The 27,946-nt window shown below is 38.9% G+C and overlaps 1 protein-coding gene across 1 annotated transcript in view; it reads right to left on the bottom strand.

Annotated features, from left to right (window-relative positions):
* Positions 1–27,368, bottom strand: part of LOC104158940 (versican core protein-like) — a gene marked incomplete at its 5' end in the record, with an annotated part of 95,996 nt that extends 68,628 nt beyond the window's left edge. Inside the window, 4 exon segments of the mRNA XM_009696718.1 lie at positions 2,454–2,747; positions 14,535–14,662; positions 14,777–14,951; positions 26,997–27,368. Of these exon segments, the coding sequence (XP_009695020.1) occupies positions 2,454–2,747; positions 14,535–14,662; positions 14,777–14,951; positions 26,997–27,368 (969 nt within the window).
* Positions 27,369–27,946: the final 578 nt, after the last annotated feature.

Below are 27,946 nucleotides of genomic sequence, written 5' to 3'. Positions count from 1 at the left end.
CAAAACCAGATGTATCTGGCAAAACCTGAGTCATCTAGCTAGCAGAGCTAGCCAAACTAATTCTGATGTAATGTTGATTGCTATTAAAATTGCTAGAAAGCAGCCTCCTGTCTACCAAATTGTGTTGGTTCTGTTTAGTCTTTTTTTTTCTTTTTTTTCATGTAGAAGGGTTGATGGTCATAGACTGTCTGCTTCCTCGGTTGCAAAGTATGAAATATTTATTCTCTGTGTATCAAGGGCAAGAATTTGCAGAAAAAGCAGTTATACAAAAGACAACAACCTAATACTTATCAACGATGTTTTTAGAACTAATAGTATGTTACTAGAATTTGTTAACTAAAAATTCCAGAAAGAACACTGAAAAGGCACATGTTGTTTGAAAGGGGTGAAATTCACATAATCAAATAGAAAGTTGGAATTTTTCCTAGCTAAAGACTAGATTACAGGCAAAATGTCCAGTCCCTCTTCAGTCTTTTAGAGGAACTGGTGAATTTCATCCCAAATAAAGTTAATTTTACCTACTACACTTAAAACCAATCATAACAGTTTGAGGGAGGAACAGAAGGAGTGATATGACAAAACTTTGCTCTGCAGATTAAAGCATGCACTCCTGAATCTAACTAGTCCTTATTTCTATATGCAATTCCCTTGAAGTCCATTAGGACTACTTCCACATGCAAAGATTTGGAACATCTCAACCGCAAGCAATAAAGGAAAAAAAAAAAAACAATCTTATTTTAAAATATTGCAGAGGAGAGTGTCTGAGAACAGCCAGACTGTAACGTTACACCAGATGTTGGGATTTGTTCTCAAGCAGTAGTGTTTGTTCATAAATGAGCCTTCAGTGCCTGAGTTGGAAAGATCTGCAGCTGTAGTTGGTTCATAATCCACAAAAATAGGAACAGTGCAGGCTGCACATTTCAAGCAGTTCTGATTTACAGCCACAGGACTGAGCCCAAAAAACCCTAGACATTCAGTTAAAGACCAAGTTCTGAACTTTTAACTCAACACAAGTAGCTTTTGCACTTTAATGTCAACTGTACTATTTGCAGCCATAGGGACTTCCTTGAACAGAGAGGTCTGCAGGAAAGCTGTTGAGCAGTCCAACCTCCCTATGCTGCTGAGGAGGCTGCAAGTCTCTGAGAAGCAGAATATTCAGCTGGGAAGAAGTACTCTGATCTCTTAGATGTGGTGCACCTTCTGACAGCATCAGTGTCCTCTTACACACAGAACACTCTGGTGATGAAGTGGATCTTAAAGGACAGAACTAAGGTGATAAGATCCTCTCTTAACAGACAGAGATAACTGGTCTGTGGTATTTCAAAGGGCTACACAGAAACTTACATGTTGCACATCATGAGATGCATGGATGGGTTTCTGTAGGTTTAGGGAAGGAGTAAGTAGTCATCACTAATGACAGAGAGAAGCGTAGGAGGAATGCTCTGGAGGAGACCAGGTAGATGAGACCAGGATCTCTGTGGTAGCGGTTTGTGAAGCACTGCCAGTTCCAGGAAGGCCTGGGAGACAGGCAGAGATCTGGAACTGATGCACAGGTGAGATGATATAGGGAAGAGAAACTCAGGTATACTAGAAGCTGGTGAACGTTTTGGGACAAAAGGAACCTATGCAAGGATAGGCTGCACCATAATAACAACAGAGTCAGGCTGCTGGCACTGAAGAGGGAAGAGGTTACAGAGGAATCTTTAACCTCAAAGCCAAAGGAAAGCTGACAGGTGTGGAGGAGATCTGGTTTAGATTGATGCAGCCTATAAGGTGAATGTGGCAAATGCTTGGTGCGCAGCCGAAAATACTAGAAGGGAAACAAGCAGCAATAAGAAAGGCAATTTAGACCATCTAGAGTACCATCTGACTGGCACATGAAACACTGAGTGAGAGGAGAACTTACAACTGCTTTAGAGGCTTAAAAAATATGATGGAACAAAAAGCCTGGACTTCAGAAATAGTCCCCAAATTACCGGCATCTCAGAGACCTGAAAATGCCCAGGATAGTCTGTAAACAGCCTCTTTTATTGCCATCACTGGATACAGAATACCAAGTTAGATGATAGTCATTTACCTGGTCAAGTAGGACATTTCTTCTGTTCTTATGTTGATTGACATGACACAAAGACACTAGGGTGCACTTAGGCACCAAAATACGTAGCATCCGCAGACTCAAGGTGACTATGGGCACAGTGTGTCAGTCTGTGTAAAAATACTACTCAAGCTGAAATCTTACCTTAAAACTTTGCCTATCTTTTTCTGCCAATGTTACTTTAAGACATTTGTTTTAGTTCAGCTTTTCTCCCTTTCTTGTAAAGCCATAGTAATAAAGCAAATTTTTTAGAACTCATGTGCACTGCAAGAACTGAAAGAAAACACATATTAAAGAAAACACTTTTCAGGGTTAGCATGGCGAGTATACTGAAAATTATAACTAAAAAAAAGCTTACGTTCATAGCAGTAGGCATCAAACTTGCTATCTGGGTAAGGAAAGCCTGTTTGGTTCTCATAGCGATACAGGGTTCTCACCCCAAGTAAACCTCCACCACACTGAGGTCTTGCCACTGAGGCTGGGTAACGAACGCTGCCATCTGCCAACCAGCCATAGTCACACTGGTCAAAGCCCTTCCTCCAGGCGACGTACAGGTTCCCAACAGAAGCAAGAACGCCATCTCTTTTCTGACACAGCTCTTTAGCTTCCTCAAAGGTAAGCTTCTCAGGGACTGAGACATGAACCACTTCATCTAGAGGAAGAAAATAAAGATAACAAAGTCTGAGTATCACATTCCACCATCAAGTCAGCTTAGTTCCCATCTTCCAGTCAGTGTCCTGCAAGGTTGAGTTTTTTTACCAAAATGTGTTTGAATATTTTTTTCTTAAAAAAAATCAGCTGGTTGGAAAAGAAAATGTCCCACATTTGAATATGAAAATGAACATACCACAAAGAGTGAGCATTTATATGTCAACTTTATGCCAGGAAGTACACTGTGGTTGGAGATTGAGTCCCTCCCTCAGTCTCTAGGCAGAGGTAACAGCAGCCTTGAAGTTCCCCTGTGACCTCTGTTGGAGTAGACTTTGCAACTCAACTGTGTTAATTAAATCCAGTCCAACAGAATTTACTTTCTCAGTAAAACAATCTTCTACATCTGTAAGCCTCTTACCTGACCTTTTCAGTCATCACTAGAACCTCATTTGAGACACGCAACAAAAGTAAATGTTCTTCACTGGCTGCTCCACAGCAGCTTCTAATGTCATATTTCCATCAGTTTTCACCTTGCCCCATGGGGAAACAAAGGTGAGGGAATGCAGTAGACATGTTGCATGCACAAAGCCCTTTTTGTGTGAAAACTCTGAATTAGTCTAGAATGATGGTAGTATAGTTCAGCTTCCACAGAATAAGAATTTGTAAATAATAGCCATCCAGTTGGAAACCGAAACAGAACAAATAGCACATCTAATATTTTACTTCCAAGCTAAATCAGCATTATGCAGTCAGCTTGGTTGTGTCATTCACCAAAAAATTATAAACAAAATCAAGGCTCTAATGTTCATGTCCTGGGAATGAAACACTAAACTGACTGCTTTCTAGTTCTTTCTCAGACTTCAGATGGAACTGATGAGACCTAAAATCAACATGTTCAGCTGTAGAAAACAGTGCAAATTCAAAATATTTGTTGCAGGTTAGTAATTCTCTTCCTCAGCTACAGTAGTCAAGAACACAATAGTCCCTGCTGCACGAAAGCACTGCTTATTCGTATTGGACATGCAATCTGTCTTACCTCTGCAGCTGTCTCAAGGCAACCTAGCAAAAGGCAGACAGAAACTACATCACCCCAAGCAGTTTCATTCACATCAATATTACACTTGTTTCAGGCTTGAAAGGAATGCAAGTGTGAAAGGAGGCAATGTGCCAATTTTCTTTTTCCTCCAAGGCAGAAACTCTGATTTGTTATTACAGCTGTAATATCAATTCCACAGTGTAAGTTTCTTTATACATGTTGTAGGGAATTTCTAACTTAGAGGTAAAGGGACTGAGCATGTCTATTGGAGAGGGACAGATAAAGAAAGCAAAGAATCATTTGTCTTCAGAAGTACCAGAATGCTTCATTCAGCTCCTCAGACCACACAGATAATGTACTTTTTTATTAAACGCTTCTGCAGCCGACAGCTTTTTCTGCATTAAGGGGCAGATCTGGTATCATGACCAATAAAGAATGATGGATGCAGCTATCCCACCATACTGTCCCAACAGCAGTATCATGAAACAATGGAGCAAAGACAGACCTCTGCAGAGCACCCTTCACTCTTCTGAGGACTATTCCCTTATCCTCTCACATAGCAGCCATGATGTATATGAAAATTAGTAGTTAAAACAATTGCAATTAAATAGCAGATAGCAGTCCGGTTAGACAAGAAAACGAGACAAGTAAGAAAAACAATGCACTTTAATGGTTTCTAGAAACAAATATGATGGAACAAAAACTAAATAATGTTAAACAATCCTGCACTATTCCTTCTGGGAGAAACTTATTGAATACACAGGAAAATGGGTACACAGTGCAAGATTACTAGCAAAGAATTTTTCCATCAACTGATCTGGATCACTGCCTCCAAATGGAGCTTCTTCACAACATCATTAAAGTTAGGGGTATTTATTCCTCTGAGCTGCCATCTGTACTCTGTTAAAGCAAACAAACTTAGTGAACGGTTATGTCTTGTTATAAGATTTCAAAATGCAGAGTTCAATCAGTACTTGTGTATGAGAGGTCACATTGCAGACAACTTACTTATCCAAGTTTTACAAGAGCATTTCTATACGGAAATCTGCCTTAAATTTTCCTTGGAGTATGCCCAGTATTGATAATACTGCACATTTAAGAGATGGGTGGCATATCTTTCTTTGTATTTAATCTATTCTACTGACCCCACATCTGTTTATTTGGTTCATCTCTTAAAGTCACCTGCTGTCAGACAGATACCATCTTTGTCAAAGAGTGTTTTACAAGAAAAATGACATAATAAAAAACCCACGTGTTTAAGGAAAAATGCATCCTAATCAGAACAGTCCAATAAGCAAAGTTCAAAGTTACAGGCTTTGCCACCTATTTGGTAAACTAAAGAATTTGTGACAATAAATTCACAAAGAAGGCAAAAAGGTGCCAAAACAATCAGCAAAATGCCCTTGTTGTCATTCCATCATATACCAAGTAAACACTCATTTATTTTGGGAATGCTAGTGATAAGATAAAGGGTACAAAGATGTTAAAACACGGCACCACACAATAGCTCTAGTTAAAGACTGGTTCTCTATGATTCCAGAATTCTTATTTTAAAAAAACGCAGGAAAGTGCAAAAGTCAGATTCCCAATAGCAGTCATTTACTCTAGGAGGTGTGACTCGGCAATTTGTCTGTCCAGTTCGAAAATAAATTAAAATTCCATATGATTGAGTGTGCACTTAGTGGGCACAATAATTGTTGGAATTAAATGTGAAAAATAGAGTAAGAGTTTAATAAAGGCGTTGCTTGCTATATAAATGCAGAAACACTTAAAGTTGTCCTGCAATCTTGCAAAACTACCCTACCAAAAAAAAAAAACAAAAAAAAACAAAAAAAAACCCAAACAAACAAAAACAAAACAAAACAAAACAAAACAAAAACAAAAAACCAAAACAGAAAGGTTTATGTTTTCTGTTGAGCGCTTGGGAAGAAAACAGTGCTCAAAATGCTTCTTGAGCTGAATGGCATCAGTTTGATTTACAGTAGCTCTCAATTATTTGATAGGAAAGTCTGCACAATCTTTCCTGCACTTTTCACCTGGAGCAGGCTGTGGGCACGTATAATTCAAGCACAGCAGACTTAGCACTTCAGGGGTATGGTGACCCATATAGCACATGAGAACTAATCAGGACCTACTGTTTCTGTGTAGTAAGTACAATCACTTCGAATGTGCAGGGATGATATTTTGCTATCCATGTCATCTGTCTGACATGATTAGTGCTGAGACACTTGCTCACCACCAGTGTCCTTGGTCAGAAAGAGATGGCTAACAAACTACTGATATTTTGGGTGCATGTTCTGGAAGTGCTACTTAATAATCCCCCACTTCTTTATCCCAGCAGTGTGGAAATTCAGTTCATCTTATGTGAAAAAAAGCACTGATCCTACTTCACTGTCGACGTGGCTTTTTTCTCTCATAGTGAGAACTTGGGTTGGAAACCACATTGTTTCCCAGTCAGCCGACACAAAAGCTGGGCAATAGAGCAGGAAACGCAGAAGGCGACATATGACAAAAGGCGCTGATTGCTGAAGGAAGAACAGCAAGAAGATCTAGGAACTTTCAAGAACTTCCCTAGCACTGCCAAGCACTTGGGGGAAAATCGTACAGTGGAGCTCAGGTTCTGCTCAGCTCTTTCATGAACTCAACCTCAAAACTGACAGAGGCTTTCAAGAGGCTATGGAAAAAGGACTTGTGCTCCAATCCTAACTTCTAGCATGTCAGTCAATGTAGCTGAAACATCCTAGACATACTAAAGAGAAAAGAATTTGACCCTTGCACAGAAGCTTCCTCTAAAAAAAACCCCCAAAATTAATGGTGAAGCTAATAAAATTTATTTAATCCATGCAGTCTCTAAAATTAACTGCTATTTTTGGAAGCACAATGAGTTCCATATTAGCAGAATTATTCATCCTGTCACACTCTTACACTGTCTTTATTATGATGTTTGAAAGCACCTCCATTTCCCAGCCAAAATGCTAGAAACAAGGAAATTAATAGAGAAAACTTGTTTGGTTGATAAACAAATGGCATAGCCACCAACACCAAAGCAAGGCCCATTCAATTTTGTGTGTGTTAAAAGCCATGTGCAATGTTTTTATAGCTGGAATACACTCTGAGTAACTTAGCAATATTATGCAGGCAAACCCCAGGGCTTAGACCAGCAGATAAAGAGAAATGAGTTCTACTGTACCAGGGGGTGAAACGGAGACCGTGACAATGTTTAGACTGCAGGCAATAATGTAATGTATATTATTGCTGGCTCCTGTTTAAAACTAAGCTTCAGGTTGATCATCCAGCCTCAGCGGTCAGAGCACTTGAAGAATCCCCAGGATTTTCCTGTTACATGTGTTTGTTTTGCTTGGTTAAAACAGACACCTGATGAAAAGTTATACTTTTTCCCTCTCTTTCAAATATATCAAGCCAGATGAAGAAGCCAGGTTTTTCTCTTGAAGACAAAAGCTGATTCACTACAACCCCCAAGGAAAAAGCTTAAGATCTACAGACTTATCAGTTGGCTTTATAGCAAGCTTCATCCCTTTGAAGGTTAATTCACTTATTCTCCCTCATCAGGAGACACCTCACTGAGCTGGGCAAGTTTGTAGATGTGAATTTCATCTTAAGAGCAAGCACAGAAATGAGGGCAGGCTAAAACCATAGCCAGGGCTCAATACACAACATGTATTGACTAGAGAAGAAGTAATGAACCTAAATGTAAGCCCTCCAGCACAGACCTCACCAGTAATTTCTTTTTCCATAGATGAAACCACAATTAAGGGATTGGTGGGCTGCTACTTCCTAGAGTAGATTTTTGAGCCTCACTATGTGGCATTCCTCCCAGAGCAGAGCATCATCTCCTCAATTTCACATACCATCACCCACCCTGCCAGGCACAAGAAGACAAGCTAGAAGTCACTTGCACCTAGCAGATGAAGGCATCACATGCAAGTCCATGACAAAAGTTTTACAGATGTCTGAAGGATTCTCCCAAACTGCAGAGAAGCTTAAGAGGTAACCTGTGAGTCTCCTACTGAATGTTTTCGACACATACAGTAACACACCAACTGCTGTAGATGCTGGGTGGTCAACCACTTATGAAATATTCTTGCTATTATCCAATCCATGTGACGGAATGACAAGTATTAAAGAGACATTTATACTTATTTGGTTGTAAGATTTTTGCTCTTTTCGCTCATTTTGCTCTCCTAGAGCAACAGAAGCCTTCATTATTACTGTCCTTGTGATTGGCTGCTCAGATTCTACAAATTCCACTACTTTCAGTGCCAACTAAAGAGAGACATAAGAATATCCAAAGGTATATTAAATACACAAAAACCTCATCATTCCCATAGATGGAAATGCTTAACTCTGACAATTTTAAATAAAATGAGAAAAAAAGTTCCATTACCTTTCCATCTTAGCTTCTTGGTGGTGTTCTTGTTTGAGGAGAAGAAGCATTATCCTCTCCTAAGAATTTGGCAGCTCTCATTTTTTTAGCATAACAGGTCTGTGGTGAACTCCAGACTTGTTCATTCATTGTTTCTGAGAGACAGTGGAACCCACCAAGCTCATCAAGCAAAGATGCCCTTACGGGGATGTTAGAGTTCCAGGGTTCTGTGACTACAGTTGCAGAGCTGGGTGCCCTGGGTGAGGTATGAAAGATTGCTAGAAGGACAAAATAATCATCTTTTCTGATGTCAAATGGAACATTCTAAGGACATCTCCCCACCTGCAACTGTAACCTGATGTTACTGCTCCTCACAGACCTCTGGTCACAGCCACATGGTTGGCAGTTCAAAGCTCAAGCAGTCATGAGACAGTGGCATCATGACTTTCTTTTCCTCAGAAGCACTGAATCTGTCCAAACTTTCATTTCTAGGACACAATCAAGTGTGCAAAGAAGCAGGAATACTGTGGCCACTTTGGGGACTAAAGCATTTATCCTTGCACCTTGAGGACCATGTGTCCCAAGATTTCCACCTCCTCCTCCTCCTCTCTTTGGCCAAAAGACCCACATAAAAAGGCAGCAGCAGCCACCAACAGGACTACTACACTGCTTGTACATCAAGGAGGGAAGAGATACTGCCCATATCTATCCCTCCTCTCCATATATGCATGAAGATAAGACCCTTGTCTTAAATACTCTGGAAAAAACATACAGATGCATTTAGGCCAGGACAGACCTGAAAAGTTTCATCTGTCTTCACCATAGGCAGGGTCCTTGGAGGTTACATATAGTTAACCCATTTATTAACCCAACTCATGCTCCAGTCTCCCCCCTCTTTCCCAAACTGCACAGACAAAATGCCTTGTCTCAGCTGCAGTTCTCTTCCTCCATGCTGCTGCTGTTAAGGGATGTTTCTCTGACATATCAGACTAATAAAGAAGTATCCTTAACAAAGTCACAAATTACTGTGAAACACTCTCAAGGACCAGAAAACCACAAAGACCTAAGCAGCTAGGTTCAACTTTAAAGCAGAAGGCTAGACAAGCTGAAGAAGTCTTTTTTTCTTACACGTTAGAACAAGTTAGTTGATTCCTTTTGATACATATTAGTAATGATTTAATTAAACTCTCCTGAATGTCTAAGATTTATTCCATGTAAAACCATAGGCTGAACAGGAATTCACTGCATTTGACAAGACTGGAAGAGTGTACTTTTCCCATAGCCTTGCCCTCAAGCATGAAGAGTAGCATGGCAACTGCTATACTCTTAGAGAGCTCTGCTGTAGTTGCGAAGTGTCACTGGCTTTTACTTATACAGAGGGAGAAAATGAACTTCGCATTTCACAGGATTCTTTCTTTTTCATGCCTTACTCTTACAAAAATCATTTAGACATAGGATTTTCAGACCTCTCCAAACATGGGCTTTATCACATTAAATACAATGTCATGCATAAAAACCACCATGGCATTATTTCGCTTTTAGTTTACTCTATTTGGGCTCTGCACCTCTCTTGAGAACTCTTGGATCCATGACCCTGCACTAGGTCACACAATACAGTGCTGGAGAAGAGTCCAGTATAAGCCAATGCAAAGGCTGTGACTGTACCACAGGCCCTGAACTAGGAAGGAAAGAAAAGACCCTTTTCTTTGTGTCTCTGTTTTAAAATCTAATCTAATTGTTGCTCCAGAATCAGAATGGACTCCGGAGAAGGTTTTTAGCTGCCCAAAACACAGAAGAAACTTCTCACCTGAAGCCATATTTTAGATTACTACTTCTTTAATTATTATGATTATTCTTACAGAAATTTCCATGACAATAGCAATACTGAATGAGAGTAGGTGGAAAGTATTTAAAGGACATCTGGTTTTGTTTTTTCTTTTTCTTCCCTGCACTCACTCTGTGTGTGGGGAAATGGTGCATGGAAGGGAAACTATAATCTTCCCCACAGCCACCCCAAAATAACTTTCTTAGCATGAGCCCCCATCTGCATATTACATATGCTTGTTAGACATACATGGCTTCTAACTAGCTTTGGCCAGAAGACAATGCTGCATAGAGTAGTTTGTGCTTTGGCTCCGCACCACACACTCACAGCCCCTCACTTCATCAGTGGGCTTTGGCAAGCAGATCTCACTTTGTCTCCATTTCAGGCACCGTAGCACTGTCACATCAATCACATACACGCTTATCTGAAGACCCCTCTTTCCCCATCACCCATTTCCATTCAAGGGATTATTCCATAGAAGACACTAGTGCAGAAATCGCTTCATCTGGAAGTGTTAAGAGAACTTCAGAGTTGTATCTAAACCTTTGCAGCACAATCACTTTAGATTAAACTCTTTATTAATAAATCATCTACCACAGTTAAAGGTATCCTGAATGTTTTTGTTAATGCTTGGTATAGTGAAAGATGTGATGAAACATGAGGAATGTAAAACAGTTTGTAATAAGAGACCACGCTCAGTAGCTATTTAATGATATTTTGACTTCAGATTCTTATTGTTATCTCTAGGAGCCTAGAAATATTAAAACCTTCCCACAATTATTCTTCTGTGTGTCTTAGAGAAACTCAAAATATTTAACTTATAATTGTGCAGTCTTTAATCTCTCTGACTTTCCTCAGAACAAGGAAATGGTAAGAGCTAGCCTAGACAACTGTTTTTAATTTAAGCTAATAGTGTGTGTTTCAAGGAGAAATCCATGTCTCTGTCTAACTTTGTGATTTCACATGGCCGGAAAGGAAGAAAACTGAAATAGTGTTGCTCCTATAAATCCTCAGTGCAAGCATCCAAATTAGTACTGTAAATTCAATACATATTTATTCTAAAATGTATTGCAAGAATTCCTACCACCATTTATGGCCTTCTGGGGTAACGCACTAAGAGCGGCCAACAACCCAGTAAGTGTTCAATGACTTCCATGATGACATTCTCATTACGATCCAGAAGTTGATATCATTAATCAAGCACCATCTTATTCCACGAATAGTCATCCCACTGACACAAGGTCTCCAAATAAGGACCTATTTAGTGCAAGTAAGTCTAATAGATTTGGCATTGGATCAGAATAGGCGATGCAGATATGAACTTTCAAAGTCATATCGAAAAAATCATGTTTAAGCACAGTTCTACAGTATATTAAGTACCATGAATGTTCTTTGTTAATAATGAAGTGTTGAGAATCCTAATTACAAGAGAAAGGTCATATCATGCAGAATCAGCCTTTAGTGGACAGGGTAATCTGGAATTTGACATAACCTTAAATCTTAAACTGTAAGTCTTCTACCAATGTATGAATGTGTTACAATACAGCAAGCAAAACACAGGATCTAGTTTACGGCAATGTTCACTTTCCAATCACTTCCATTGAAGTTTTATCTAATTTTCTGTCTTCTGTGGATGAGTGGTTCCAAAGTGTAATCTCACTGATGCTATGTAACTTCAGACAAGCTCTGCTTTTGAAATTAACCTCTCTTCTTACAGAAACTGCTTTTGTTATACAGACAAAGCCATCTTGGCTCCTTAGCCCCATCTTAAAAAGGAAGTCTGGCTCAGAGGCTCAGGTTTCTGTGAAGGCACTGAAGAATAATTTATCCTGCACTACACCCTGATGTGGCACTGTGACTTCCTAATAGGCATCTGTTTCTCTTCATCCAAATAGAATAAATTAACTTCTCTGCATGTCAGTATAACATGCCCATACCATGCCTATACTCTATATCCATAAAACCATCACTCCTTCTGACTCCTAAAACTTATTTTCAGACTTCAGTTCATTTGAAAACTTCTGAGAAAACAGGGGAAAAAACCCACAGAAAAAAAAAAAAAGGGGGGGGGGAGCAAAAAAAAAAAAAAGCAAATAACACATTTTTTGAACCCACAGAAAAAAAAAAAAAAGGGGGGGGGGGGAGTATCTTTGGTTAACTTTTGTAATGATCCTGCATTAAAATTGACCAATATAATCAGAAAAAAACATCCCTATGCAACAGGTTGAGGCTGTACAGCTAACTGGCAATTATCTCGTTCACAGCAGTCACTTCTTCACAGCACACACAGGACCTTCCCACTACATAAATAGCTTAAAAAAAAAAAAAAAAGGGGGGGGGGGGAGTATCTTTGGTTAACTTTTGTAATGATCCTGCATTAAAATTGACCAATATAATCAGAAAAAAACATCCCTATGCAACAGGTTGAGGCTGTACAGCTAACTGGCAATTATCTCGTTCACAGCAGTCACTTCTTCACAGCACACACAGGACCTTCCCACTACATAAATAGCTTAAGAATGAGTTTTCCTGTATATCCAGTGTTGATCCAACTCTGCTTTCTTGAAGTCAATGGTAAAACCATAAAGTGAATTCTCCTCTCTTCTCAGACTCAGCTTATTTCCACAGTAACGTGCTTCTAGTAGCAATGCTATTATCTATTGACATAACAAAACATGAAGCCATCATGTATCACACTGCTTTGTCTCACACCCTCTTCAGTGCAAAAACAGCATAAAATATGTTCTAGAACATTTTTATAAATGTATATTCTGAGAATCATTTAGATAGAGGCTGGGTCAAACACACTTCGCCTTCAGGAAGGATGGTAATGAAACTTGCAGGCATATTTGCCTCCTGCAGAGTTTCATTCTGAACATGTACCTATCTCTGTGAGCATTCTGTTACTGTACAATGGGCTTTGTAATCATCTTGGAGAGTTTCAGTGGCTCCCAGAGGTGAAATGGTTAATCACAGTCTTCAACTCAGACCTGCAAGCCCTTGTAGGTCTTGTCCTTGTAGGTCTTTAGCCCTTGTCCCAGCCTATGGAGTTTAAGATAAAGACTGAAACTGTGCATTTGCTTTAACCAGTTTTTCACAGGAAGCTACTGCACAAGGAAGAAAACAAAATTAACGTGTTTATTGTTACCTGGGTTGATAGACCAAATCTCCTGAATATTCTATGCTAGCTTGTATTTCTTAAATGCTGAAGGTTTCATACCCAAGCAGATCACATTATCGCAGTCCAGCTGATAGGCCACAAAGACACGCATATGTTTAAACAGATCTTCACCCGCAACAATAGGACAGAAATGTATAGCTATCCAGAGAGGAAAGCCACCTCATAAATCTTGGTAAATGAAACTTTGTAACAAAGAAGAATCAATTAAAGTTCTTGAGAAATCGCAAACCTATGCATGTGCATCTTCAGCACACAAGATTGCACAGTTGCTGCAACCTCTTTGAACTGCATGGCCTGGTTCCAGGTTGCTCTGAGAACAGAACATTAGCCTCAGAGAAACAGGCTTCAGTTCTGACTTTTTTTAATTTTTATTTTTAAAAGCTCAGTAAGAATATTTGACCCTGAGAAATTGTTGGCTCGCATGCATCCAGGATAAGCTTCTCCATGTTAGTTACGCTTCTCTGTTCTTAAGAGGGAAAGGAACAACGCATTGTTTTTCATCCAGAAACGATGCACATTAGTCAAAACTTCTTTTTGTAAGCTAGGAAAGACCCAAATTGAATTTGAATGCCTTGATGCAGATGTGATTCAGAATTCACTCCCATTAGGGATTGATGGAGGATCAATGTTATGAACTCTAGGTGTTTATATGTGCTGCTCATTGACAGATACAGATGGAACACGAGTAAAATTGAGACAATGCTGAGCACTAGCAAAATTTCATGACTTAATTTTCAGAGTTCCCAAATCTTGTATGTTTTTTGAGTCTTTGCAAGACTTGTATTGTTTGTATTTTATAACCCTCCAAGGTGAAGATAATCTGGGGCAGATCCTCAGCTACTAAAAGTGAGAGAAAACCGCTTATGGCTTTCAGTGACTAAAGTCTCTATAAGTCATCCGCAGGAGAAAACTTTGCATGATCTTATACCTGTCTAATTTCATGCCATGGACATGTAAAAACCCTAATTACATAGTTTATGAACTATAATACAGTTAGTACATGTACTATATCCATCTTTATATATATAGTATATATAGTTTCTCAAACATGAAATGTGTTCCTTTGAAAATCCTTTTATAACATTCAAAAAATAAGATGCTTCAGCAGCAACTTTTGTGAGATCTACTGCACTAACTATAGTAGCTTTAAACCTGACTGTCTCTTTGTCGACTCCACATTTGCCTTTAATTAAGGACTGCTAGACCACAAACTATAGGTTCACTTCATTCAGCAATTCTCTTCAGATTCAAAAGACCTAAAACTTATTTTACACAGAATTTCTCATTTCTTTGCCTTTCCACATTAGAATCTCCAGTCATTTTTAAATTTCGCAGTGCAGAGTAAATATGGACCTATCTTACCTTCCATGTGTTCCACATAGCAATACACATCATACGTTTCATTAGGAAAACGGCGCCCGTATGTTCTGACTCCTTTCTTTCCCATTTTATCTCCAAAGCAGCCAATTCTTGGGTGTCTAATTGGATACCTGAAATGAAGCATGCTCGTATTTATTATTACGATAAGTCAGCATTTTAAGGTTGTACAGGATAAGCATACTAATTTGGGGAAACTCTGTCAAGGGACCTTTTAAATGTCTCACCTAACAGTCTGATCAGACAACCAGCCAGCATCACATTGCTCAAATCCATCTTCATAAGCTGCTTTCAGTTGTTCTGGGCTTGCTATGACAGCACCATTGTCCAGACAAGTCTGCTGAGCTTGTGTAAAATTCAGAGTATACCTGCTGGTTGCTGCACGATAGTGAAATACAACACCTGAAGAGACAAAAAACTTACATTAGTGACACATTTTGCATCATTTCTGCAACCATCATCATACTGTAACTTTACCTAGGTATTGTTACAATGCTGAAAACAGATGGGTAGAATAAAAATAGTAAAAGGCTAAGAGATATGATATCTTACAAATGATGTCCCCCCCTCTAGTGGCTGCTACCAGTAATTATATAGCATCTTATTAATAGTCAGTGAAATTATATTCACTGTATACACAGAAAAAAGTAATTAAACCATATATGCACTTTCATTGCTGTATTACAGAAAATTGTGATTGTAAGAGAGAATGAATGCTAAAATATGGCAATGATATCACATATTTATCTGGACTCTTCCAGTTCCAAGTGCTGGTCCGCTAATTGCACTGCAGACAAAGTTGCTTATGTTAACAGTGCTACCTGACATGTTGACTTATTGGTCTACATGACACATCCAATTGTGAGTCAAACTGCATGACCAGACAAGCACATCTAGTCCTTGGAAATAGTGGGCTGAAAAAGAGACTTCCTGAAGCAGCCAGCTGCAGTAACTACACACAGAAGTGTCAGCAGTGAATGGGGGATCCCTTGAGTGCTTGAGGTCTGCTAGCTCCAGTGAGACGTGTGACCAATGGGGGCACCAAAAAAACTTGTGTTTTTGATGCAGATTTGTTAATCAGTGATGGCCCTGATGTCTGTTCCCAAGCATCAAAGCTTACTACAAATACAACATTTACAAGTACATGGCTGTTGGTCAAGTTTTCATAACAATGTTTTCCTGCACACACTAGGAATGATACAGACAAAACAAAGCTTGCTTTTATTTGGGGCCTTTCTGGTTCTGGAAAGAATCTCGACAATTTCAAAAGTTACTTGAGGAGAGGGAGGCCTAGAGTTAAGATGGTTTTGGTTAAGACAGAATCTGTTTAGAAGCCACATTCTGTTTTCTATATACACACAATTACCACTGAATTCGGCAACAGATGCACATGCACACCTAAAACAAACCATAAAGGGCACCACCTCCAAAGTGGCAGAAAACAGATATTTCGCCTTGCAAAATCACTTCCCCGCTATTGCCAGTGTCTTTTACAGTTTAGCATCAAAAGGATGTCCCCTGATGGTCTCTGAAAAATAATATTCAGCCTCACTTATTGCACTGTAAAATCTTCAGAAGCATTGCAACACCATAAAACATCCACTACACAGAATGGCTACAAAGAAAGAAAAATAAACCATAAAATGTCCATTTTCTCTGATGATTTTATTGGAGCACTTCATGATGAGGAAATAATATACTGTAATACAGTTTAGGAAAATGGTGGGATTGTAGCAATAATGAATTTAACAAGAACTTTTTGTTATTAGAGTATTGTTGAAAGATGGAAGAAGTCTGCTAATTGATGAGTAAACAGAAATATGGGTAACTTAGTAAAATGTTGATTCAAGAGGTTCCAACATATTTAGAAATACTTTTTCTCATGCAGACAAATTCAGTAAAATTTTGCATTTTATCAAAGATCTGGATACGGCCAATAAATAGAAAATGCACATTTTTCTTCTTGTGATTCACTACGAAGTTTTCTGAAATTAAAATAGAATACATTATCTGAAAACTACTCACAGATAGGTTAAATCTCAACCATCAGACAGCAATTTTTTCAAAGATAGTGGCAAAGAAACAGGAAATAGAGGAGGAAACACTGGGGATCCCCATATTTCATTATTTAATATGGAGTCACACATGAGCTGCAACCACTAACTGGAAGCTTACAGACCACTAGCATCCCCATAAAATGTCTTTTCAGAACCACTGACAGAATCCATCACAAACAGTGCTTCTTCCAAGCAAGGGTATAATTTCAGCTTCAAATGGACTCTGTTTGGCAACAGTGACAAGTGAAGAATACATCCTGAAAAATGATGACTATGTTTATATTACTAAATTAAATATTCCAGGTGAAATTCAGTCATCAAGACTGTTAAATTGTTAGATTAGTTCACTGCATTATTTAGCCAGGCCCCATAACACCCCTCCAAACAATTTCTGGGCAGACTTCAGGAGCTAGCAAAGATCAGGGGCATCTCCATCCTGCGCTGGGAGCCAAAGGAGCATAACAGCATGGATGGGGGCCACGCTTCTCCAGTCAGCCTCAAGTGCTAACGCACAGACAGAAGCACATTTTCTTATTAACGTAAACTGCCTGTACCAGGAGAGGTGGAGAGGTTGAAAGGGAATATCAGAGAGACAGCTTTACTAGCTCCTCTGTCCCTGCACTTTCTCTGTTGCAGGGCATCCTCCATTGCCTGGTTAGGGCCAATTTACATATCATTAACATTGTCGTAAGAAGTGCAAAACGTTATTTATACACATATCTATGTATTTATATATATGTGTGTGTGTGTGTGTATGTTTTGGCTTTGCGTACCCTGAACAACACAGTCCTTTACCACATGTCCAACACAGACACTACCTCACAACATAGCAAGAGTTAGGCAACAGCAACTAATCATGTTTGGAATTTAAAAGCTTAAAATAACAAAATATGGTTTGGAGATTTTTTTAAAAAGCATTAAAATATTTATTTTAATATATTCAGAACTTAGTAACATTGGTTGGTACTGTGAGCAAGTTACCTGCTGGTATAAATGACCATTACCATATTTATTGATACAGTAGTAAATAAAAACATGAGTTCAAGTGACCTGCTTGGTGTTCTGGATCTAGAAATAAGAAATAGGCAGGTTTTACAGAGCTCATAACAGAAGCCGATAAAACATTTACCCTGAATTATAAGTATGAACTTATAATAATATTCACAAGTTGGGTATCTGGCTTTACTGCATGTTACTTTTGAATATATACAAACATTTTAAACTTTTTTTTTTTTTTGTAGCATTGGTGTGTCTGTAGTATGCAATATTTGACACTGACTCTATAACTCAGGGTCAAACCAGAAATGCCTTAGCATGTGAAGCAATTTGTTCATTCACTTTGTTTTATTCTTAATTAAAATGTATTTTATATGAATTTAGATTAATTGCCTCTTTTTGTTTGTTGTTTTTTTTTTTTTCCAAGATTGCTTAACTGATGCTATATTACTACAACTGGGCACAAAAGTACTGCTTCTCAGTACAACAACAAAAAGGTTCATTAACTTAGCAGCAGATGATACATATTTCTCTGAACTTGTATTTTTCTAAAGCTCCCTACTGCTTAAATATATGAGTGCATTCTCCACAAACAGCTATTTCCCCTCTCATTTCTTCCATGTTGGAAGCAACCACTGCCCTTCCTAGCTGGCATATGTTTGGGCTCGCTGTGATACCTAAGTAAGGCAGGACTAAAGAGTTAATATCACTGCCAATTTAAAGTAGCTTTTGCAGTGTTGTGAAGAGCCTTTGGTCATTTGTAAATCCTGGAAAGGAACTTGGAGAATGCTTTGTTCTCCTCACCCTGATCCAAAAGGTAAACTTCACCTATTCTTAGAGCTGAAGGCTCTTCCATTTCCACTGAGGAGCCAACGGACATAAAAGAGCCTCCAAGATGAATGGGAAGGAGGATGTCAGTATGTATAAGCCTGTGCAACAGCTGCAATAATTAGAAGACCCCCTGGGGCTAAGAAGATTAAAGTGCAGGACTTTCATTGTTTCAGTTAGACACAGAGAGAGGGGCAAAATCCATTGTCCAAGTTTTTGCACTTTAAAACATTTGTAAAGGATTTTTTTTTCCCTTTGTCCATTTCCTCTCTGAAAGAAAAGGCAAGAAAGGAGTTGTCCTAGAAACAAATAAAGCAACTGGAAAACAGACTACAGCAGTATAATGTTGTCACTGAACATCTGGCAAACAAAGTCAGTGTAATTACAGGAAGGAGTAGCAGCATCTGCAAGAAAGAGCACTCACAGGAAAGTAATTTGTACCATCCAAAATTCACTTCTGTCTGAGCAAGATAGAATGTCTTTTAATCCTATCTCTGCCTTAGACCAGAAAATGAAAAGGTAAAGTATTTCACTTTTAAACTAGGGCTTCTATGGGTAAAGGTCTGGTTCTAAGGTTTCATATCTTTGGGTTGCAACTTCGCTTTATTACTTGCCAGGGTATTGTGCAGCAAAACCTCGTGGAACTGCAGGGGAAGGGCTCCTGGCATGGCAAATAAATTACAGTTCACTTTCACTAGTGAGCTCAGAGTGCTGCAACACGCACTCTGGGAGCTACATAAAGCCTGAATTTCAGAAGTTGCCTCACACAGCAAAGAATATCTAGAGAAAAGATTATGACGGTAGTGGTTGTTATCCCATTAATTTTTATGTTCCAACCTTAGACGCAGTGGTGCAGGTCCCTGAAATAACCCACAACCCACTGCCAAAGCTACCACAGAGTTTGGTGATCCTCCTTCCTTTAATGCAGAAGACAATTTACATTACAAATACATGCCAAAATAGAGGTTACAGGACTGAGCACTGTATGAAAGGAAGGAATAGGGCAGCATTTTCAGCTTCCTGCATGAATAGTTAATTTTTTGTTCCTCATTCAAGGTTTTGTACCCATCTTCTCACCCTTGTCTTAGGCTTTGGCAACCTGAGAAGAGGCTTGCCTTGCATCATGAGCCGCTCCCTTGCCAAATGCCTCAGGGAACTTCTCATCCTGGGGAGAGAAGTGCCTACCGCCCCCTCAGCTCTGTCGCCCCCAGCCCCTCCTGCTCTCCAGGCTTCTTGCACCAAGTTACACCTTGCTCCTCCATGCAAAATCTTTGTGTCTGTCCTCACTGAGCAACGCAGTTGTGCGCAGGGGTACGTGAGCTCCTCTGACCAAGTTGGTCCAGAGAAGGAAAGTGATTGATGCTGAGCTTTATTTGTGTTTTTCTCAGCGGGAGGACTTCTTTACTATATCTGTATTAATCTCTGAATACACACTGGGAACACATGCCCCACCTCGTTATCTCTCCACAGTCATGTACTAGGTCACACAAGTGTTCACTGTGGCCAAGGCATTGCTACTTAAATTAAATTTACTTACAAAAAAAATAATATTTATATATATACAGCCTTTTAGAACTGTCCTCTTACTGGGGGATGACTAACGTCCTAAAACCAGTTTAGCCGTTAGTACTGGCCTTTGCTCTACCATTCTGCATGTGAAGGCATGTCACACGCTGCCTGGGCTCAGAGCTCTTCCACCGAAGGTCGTCCATCCAGCCTGATGTAGAAACCCCACCAGTCTGCCCATCAGTTGCCACGTTCCCAGTCCCTACGTGAGGGCCGTGGCAGCTTGATCAGAACATTTGCTTCCCTGTTCCTGATGCGCATTGCATGTAGACCCTGGGTCTTTCTCACCCAGAAATAAATTTCCCTCTCCCATCCTTTGATAGCCACTACCGATTGTGCTGTTTCCTTCCCAGCTACAGAAGTCTGAGATTCCTTGGGATCTATGTGGCAAGAAAGTAAAACACAAGCTTAAAAATGCAGCAGCCCCTGTTAATTTAGCTAGCAAGAAATCATGGAAGTTCAACATCAAGAGGTGGTAAGGTTCCAAGACAGAAAAGTCTAAAAGATTAAATAAAAGCAGCTCTTCTAATGCCATACTTAAGAGATAATGAAGGAGAGTTCTGGCTGTAGAGAGAATAAATCAATTAGGTTGTCAACACACAATCTCTCAGGGCTAACAGCACAATTGAGTGGCAGCATTCCCACATTGGAAACAACTCCCATTTATTATCATTATAATGCCTTCAAGAAAGAAGAACTTGCATAAAAATAAAAATGTGAATTACCATCTACTCTGCTTCCCTAATTGCTGCTTCTTTCCATTAACAAGGTCAGTATTTTAAGCATAGGATTTTCTTCACTGGCTTAAAAAAACCCAAAACAAATCACAAAAAAACCCAAACTTAAAAAGACTAAAAAATTCTGCCAGACTTGCAGCAGAATCAAACAGAAACTTCCAAAATTAGGCCCATGAAAACAGTAGTCTCCCAAATAAAGTGCTCTCGCTATTGGTAAAAAATATTCACCGACAAGATATGAAAAAAGAGCAGCAACAAAACTGGAAGGATCTCATTTACCACTTTGATCCCTTTAAATCCAATCATCTCCAAGGAGGATAACAAAAAATCAGCTCAAATGAGTGGTTTGTTGAGATTTTTTCTTTTTGATTACACTTGGTCATACAAGTTATTTTTTATTGCCCAATACCATAGCACCGCACAAAATGAGAATTTCATTAAATATTCAATTATGTTCAAGAATGAAGAGTACTGTTACATTGCACTTCTAGGTCAGCTTTTTACAAGGTATCTCAAAATTACTTTACGCAAGTGGACTTTATTATAACTAGTGAGAGGGAATAAATGTGGAAGTAGGGAGGTACAGCAATACTTTTATAAAATCCTTTCTGGAATTCAACTCACCGAACTCTGCTTTGCTTAAAGGTTAGAAGTCTAGTCTAAACTAGTCATCTAAATCTCTCTAACCAGTGACCAGGGATATGGACTGCTAGAGAGCTTGTCTCACCCAAGACTCTTATCAGAGAGGAGTTGAAGTTAGCACGAGCCTGCATGTTTAGTTTAGACTAGGCACGCAAACTTGAATTGTCAAAGGTGAAATAAATCCCACCCTGACTTCAGGTTTCCTGATATCAGACTTGGCATTCAAGTCAAGGTTGTGAAATTGTGTTTGGTAAACTATTAACAGGCAAAAGAACACTCGGGGATGATCTTCAGAAGTCACAACCTGCTGATCATCAACTTCCACCTTGTTTCCAAGTCTCTCTACTGGGATACAATGAAAACCTACTGGTGTCCAAAAGCTGCTTAAAGTGGGAAGGAAGTGGCAGCTCAGTGTTAGCTACTGAGAAAGGAAAAACATCTCTCTTAAGCATCTGAAGGCTCCTGAGACCTGACATTTTCAGACAACAATGGCAAGGAAACAAGTAAGAATGAAGACAAAATAACATTAAGCATTCAAAAACTATAAGACCAAGGACTTCTAACGTAAGACAGTTTGACTTGTGGGTTTAATAACATCACGAGGGATTAGAAGAAAAGCTCAAAACACTGTAGAAAGATGAAATTACAACAGGTGACAAAGGTAGAGTTGCTCCTGAGAAAAAGGGAAAACTTCCAAGGGATGTGCAGAGAAGGCAGGGAAAACAACACATGGAAAGAAAGATGAATAGAAATTACTTGTTCTGCTTATTTCTAATCTTGTAAGAAGTTGAAGTATATAAAAATGTAATACTGTTAGATCCGTTTTGAACATAAAATATCCCTGTCTGAGAGGTCAATGTAATTATAACATCAACTAGGAAGTAAGGAAAGCATTTCTCACAATTAGTAACAGAAAAAATTGCCCGTCTAGTGTGACGAAACTGACTCTCTGCACAGGCCTGCAGACCTGTCGGTCCTGGCACTGTCCCCTGCCTCAAGGACAGCTCTGCAGTTGTGGTTAACGAGCAGGGCAGGCAACTGGCTGCCCCAAAACTTCCTGTGTGGGCTAAAATTAAGACTCACTCCTCTCTCTTACATTTTCACCAGCTCTAAATGAAAACAGTAACATATAGGGTACAGTTCAATCTAACTGCACTGATCTTAGAGATTAAATATGCAAAGCACCTGATAACCCATATAAATGGGTGCTTTTTCTTGATTTCAGAATTAATAAAGGCACATAGCACAGCACATAACATGGTTATCTGCAATTCCAAAGGAACTAGATTAAGTGACCCAGCACGTCCTTCTAGTCCTACATTGCTATGACTTTCCCAGACCAGATTCCCATGACCCTACAGACAACCGAGTCACCTCAGTTAGTAACATGAACACAACCACTCCCATAACCCTAGTGAAAACAAGGCAGTTCAGACTTAGCTTTAAGCTGAGCAGTTTAAATAGAGGTAAATCAAACTATTTCATCTATATCACAAGCTAGTGATGCACACACAGGTAACCACTGCTTAGTGGATACAGGATACCATGTTAAGCCACAGTGTTGGTGATGTCTCTGAGCTCCTAGTGAATAGGATATAAGCAGGTATTGGTATCTAAGTAGTTGGCACAGGTTGTGCCTATAACCAAAGTTTAAAGCACAGAATTATGGCAGTTTCCAAGATCCTGCCGTTCTTTAGAGAAATTTTACCTATCAAAAAAGGAGGTAGTAGAAATATGCAATGTAGAGGCAAAGGCAACATGGGTGATTAAATATATGTGTCTTCCTTGTGAATAACAACTAACTGAACCAGCTATGGCTAAGTTGTGGCTTAACCAGTAGTCTAGCTGTGGATACTAAGAATTTACCTACATTCAAAAAACAAATGGTAAAAAAAATAAATCTGTGCAGGATTGACTAACATAAAGCCTCTGCCCCAGGAAGTCCACGAGTGACAAGTCTCTGACAGCATATGGTACACATGAAAAATGGTTATGTTTGCCCTTTGGTATCAGCTAGTGCTGCTTTCCTTGGAACGGGACACTGGGACAGATAGATCTTTTGTCTGAAATGGTAGAGACATGAGTTTGGTTTTGGTCTAATTTGTGAAGAGCATAAATTAGGCAACAGTTGATTATATTAAATCCAAAATCTACTCAGACCCTATACAAATAATCCTATGGCAAGGCAGGATTTGATGCTGAAGCACTTTGAGTCAAAGCACAGAAATACAGGTTTGTCATGGTCAAAGAAGGCAGTTTTGTGTTTACATCCCATCTTCTTGGTAAAGCTAGTATTTATATGGTTGTTAACAACATATAAATCTGACTTTTCTGAAATGCAGAAATTCAGTTGGCATCTAAAAATAGCAAATTAACTGGATATTTACAAACAAATTATCAAATTATCTGTTGTGGTAACCACACAGAAAAAAATAGATGCACAGCTACACACATGTTTTGTAGACAGTCTTGGTCTTGAGATTCAGGCAAAAAAAAGATCAGGCATTAAAAGTTTTACTTTTTACTTTCAATGACTAATACCAACTGTTTGGCGTGTACAGCTTAACCTAGGAAAAACTGTATACTAGAGAGAAAATTATTCTTTCTTAGAAATCCCATTTTTCATTCACAATACATTCCATCACTGCTAAAATACATTAATTTGATGCACAATAGGTTCAATAGCAGTTTTATATTCCTAGCATACCTAAATTAAAGTATAGAAATAGCAATTACAGTATTTTTTTTTTAATTCAAATTAGCTATCCCAGTTATCAATTATATTACTTGCAAAGGTTCATTTGAAAAACAAACAGCATGGCTGCCTAAGCTCATCTACCTGGCTTCACTGATGCTAGAATGTGCTTTTTGTTTGAAAGTTTCAAATGATGGAATGTCTGTAAAACAAATGGAAATCCTGAAAATATGTAGAACTCAAGTCCTGCCTTGGTTTAAAAATATCCAAATGAACAAGCATATAAACTCCATAAAGTTATCACAATAACAAGAGAGCAATTTCACCTACTTCAGCAGAACCATGCCGATTAGCTTTGGTCTACTTCATTTGGCCATTTCTGAGAAATTTATTAAATTAAACTTAACACACATAATGGTGTTGACACTTAAAGGAACAGATGAATGTTGCTTTCTTTAGCATTAGTAACATTTCTTCCCACACCTAAATTGTGCCACACAGGGAATTTTGCAGAAGTTTCCTATCTTTAATAAAATAATTCTGCTTCACTTTACGGTTAAGCTATATGATGAAGCAAGTACTACCTGAGCCAGAGTTACCACTTTTTCTGCATACTTTTAATCCACTGAAAAGCTAAAGCAACACATGCCTGCTTGTGTTACACAAACACATTTCATGTTTCACTTGTGATGAGCATAAAATGTGCAGAATAGCAAAGCTGGTGATAATTTTACCAGGACTTCATGGGTCGCCCTGCAAGCACCAGCCCCATTTCTACCCCGGAGAGCTGACCAACGCATAGTGCGGAACCATACTAACCCGCTGCTCTGAAGTTACCGCAATTAACCTGCAAAGATCTCCCCACACCATGCTAATGACAGGCAGCAAAGAATGCACAAAGAAAGGGTACAGAAGATGAGGTCTCTCCCATTGTTATCACTTTGGGGTGCAGATTCAAAAAGACAACATAAGGGAAATAAATTATATTTGGGACTAATAATTTTTTTAATAAAAGTTGAAATCAGACAAAAAAAATCATAAAGCCTTACTGAAATGACGGTAGAAGATTTGAGCAGCAGCATTCACACGAAATCCTTATGAGTCTGATAAATGACATTCGTTTACTTAATGTAGAAAATGGAGAATGGAGTGCACAAATGACAATCTAAAAATGTTATTTTCCATTTGGGTCAAGATCTGACTTTTTTCCCTCCTGAAATTTTGACATTAGGGCAATGACAGAAAAGAACAGTTGCGGAAGGAAAATTGAGTGTATGAAATTTTCTTTCAATTAAAAAAATAAATAAATAAATCTATCAGTTCATCTCATTGCAGTGTTTTGCAGGAGCACTAACTACAGAATTTATTTGTATTATTACCATAAATCATCAGATATCTTATCGTAGTAAACATCTGCTGCTCCTGGATATAGATATGTAGTCAAGGGAGCAGTTGAAAAGGAATAAGGAATGCCAGGTACCCCAGTTACTGAAAAGTAATATTCAAATCAGGATTCCTTTGGCTTTCTCTATTAGCACTAAACAGTTTAAGAAGTTATAGAGACATTAATGATTACACTGATTTATTGTATTTCAAAATTAAGACCACACTTTCCAAACCTTTGATTGAATCAATGCCAAAACACTGTTCAAGTTAGGTTAAGTGTATTGGGAGAACAACGGAGTATTAAGCTCACACAAAAAAAAAACAACTTAGCCAAAGCCATAATTTCCAGCAGCAGATATTAATGTTTGTTTTGGGACTCAGTCATTTGAGTAAATACTGAACTGTCAAAAAACACCTAAGTGCAAAGGAGTGCAAGTCAAAGTCCAAACTGAGGCTCACGCGAGCTGGTACATCCACACAGCATAGTGTTGATCCAAGCACGCAGAGTAATTTGGGTCCAGAATTTGCATTTACATGGCACAAAGCCTGAGCTAATATGTCTTGCCTTTCAGCAAGGTTTGTTAGCTCAGGCTCAGTGCCAAACTAACAGGGCTATACAGCACCAGGCTCTGGAGTGGTCTCTATGCTGTACTTATCATGCTGTAGGATGTTAGGAGAAAAAGAGAAAAACACCTATAGATCAGATGCACCTTTTGCCACTTACATGCTTTTGAAACTCCTGTCTCTTCTATACTTTTACATGTACACTTCTCCTCAAAGTTTTGGAGGCTATTTTCTTATAACGATGGCAAGCAAACTCTTAGCCCCTGATCCTCTGCATGGAAGAGCATTAGCAGTCACCTCCCTACTGGTTGTGCTGCAGCTTCTACCAGATGGGTTTCCTCCTACCTATCCAACCTTTATTATTGGGACAAAAGAAACACTTCCTTTGTGCTTGACATTCCTATCACAGAAAGAGTGGTTCTCGGTTTTGTTGGCATTATGGTTTTGTACATCACGTGGCAAGATAGGCCAATCACAGCTCCAGTAGCAAGGCAGTTGCTTCTTTTCATCCTAGGCTAACAACTAAAAAGAAACTGCTTCTGCCTGCCAAATCTGTCTTCTTGTAAGGACACTGACATTTTCAGATGCATGTATTAGTACAATATGTATCATGTTTCAAAAGGGCTGGTTAGAGAAACCTTTAGAGGTATCTCCTAATAAAAAATTAAAAAATAGTAGAAGAAGGAGCTTGTCTTGCAAAGGATATAAACCTAAATTATTGAACTACTTTGGGAATTAGCAAACGGCATTTGTTCCAGGAATCAAGGTGTGAGTGAGAAATAAGACAGCTACAGATTGGAAAAGATTCATAAGAATAAATAAAAGACAGAAAAAGAACAGGAAGAGTGAACGGTTAAGGAAGGGTAAATTGCTAAAGACGAGCCTTTAAATACTCTCCAGTTATATATTAATTACTAACTTTTACTGTTTTAAATGGAATCACTGTTGACTACAAATGAAAGAGATAAATCCTTACCCTCAACAGCCAATGATACAATGGCTTGTGTGTCTTCAACTCCATACATAACATCACAGCGATACACCCCTGCATCACTTGCACGCAGCTTAGAGAAAGTCAGCGAAGCATCACCAGTCTCCTCTGAATGGGTTGGAACAGACACTCTGTCTTTGTAGCTTTGACCTATTTTGATGTTGCCATTTTGGGCCACCAGGACCGTGGTTTCTTTTGCGTCTTTTCCACTTTTATCCAGTTCAACCTTTGACCATTTGATTCGAAGATACTCAGCTGCATAGCTGGAGGCTATAGTGGGTGTGGTTGAAAAGAAGCATGGCAAGACTGAAGTTCCAGAGAGGGATCCCTTTACCAGGGTTTTTTCTTCTGCTTTAACTAGAGAAAAGGAAGACACAGGGAGAGAAAGGAGAAATCACATTAGTGGAAGAGCAAAATCAGAAACAGATACATTTCATTAATATTTAACAATTCACAGATGTGCAAGACCTGAAATCCATGAACCTTAGCTGATTTGTAACAGGACTGATTAGTATAACCTAAAAAAGAGTTTGCACAAATATCCTAGGCTGCTGATGGAGACCTATTCTGTTTGGGCAAATTTAATTCACTGCTCTCTGATGTATTTTCTCCATTTGTTATAGTCACCAAGTTATTGACCTTCTTCAGAAAACATTTTGAAATTTTAGATGACAGATGAACTGTAAGACTTGTGTTTTTTTTACTTCATAGGAGGAAGACCACGCTAAGTGAAAGATTGTGAGTAACCTCGCATGTATTGCTGACCAAAAACATGCATATAGGATATTTACACCTTGCCTTACCTCACAGTAGCTTGTTCATTTGCTCTTATCCTAAGAGTAAAACATAGCTCATGACTTTGCATACGTGACATCCCTTTCTCCATTATTCTTTCAAGAGTTAAGTTTTTCTATTGCATACGTGCTGAAACAAAA

Source organism: Cariama cristata, unplaced genomic scaffold (assembly GCF_000690535.1).
Source record: "Cariama cristata isolate BGI_N322 unplaced genomic scaffold, ASM69053v1 scaffold38063, whole genome shotgun sequence".
Classification (NCBI taxonomy): Eukaryota; Metazoa; Chordata; class Aves; order Cariamiformes; family Cariamidae; genus Cariama; species Cariama cristata.
This window is presented reverse-complemented; position numbering and strand designations above follow the sequence as displayed.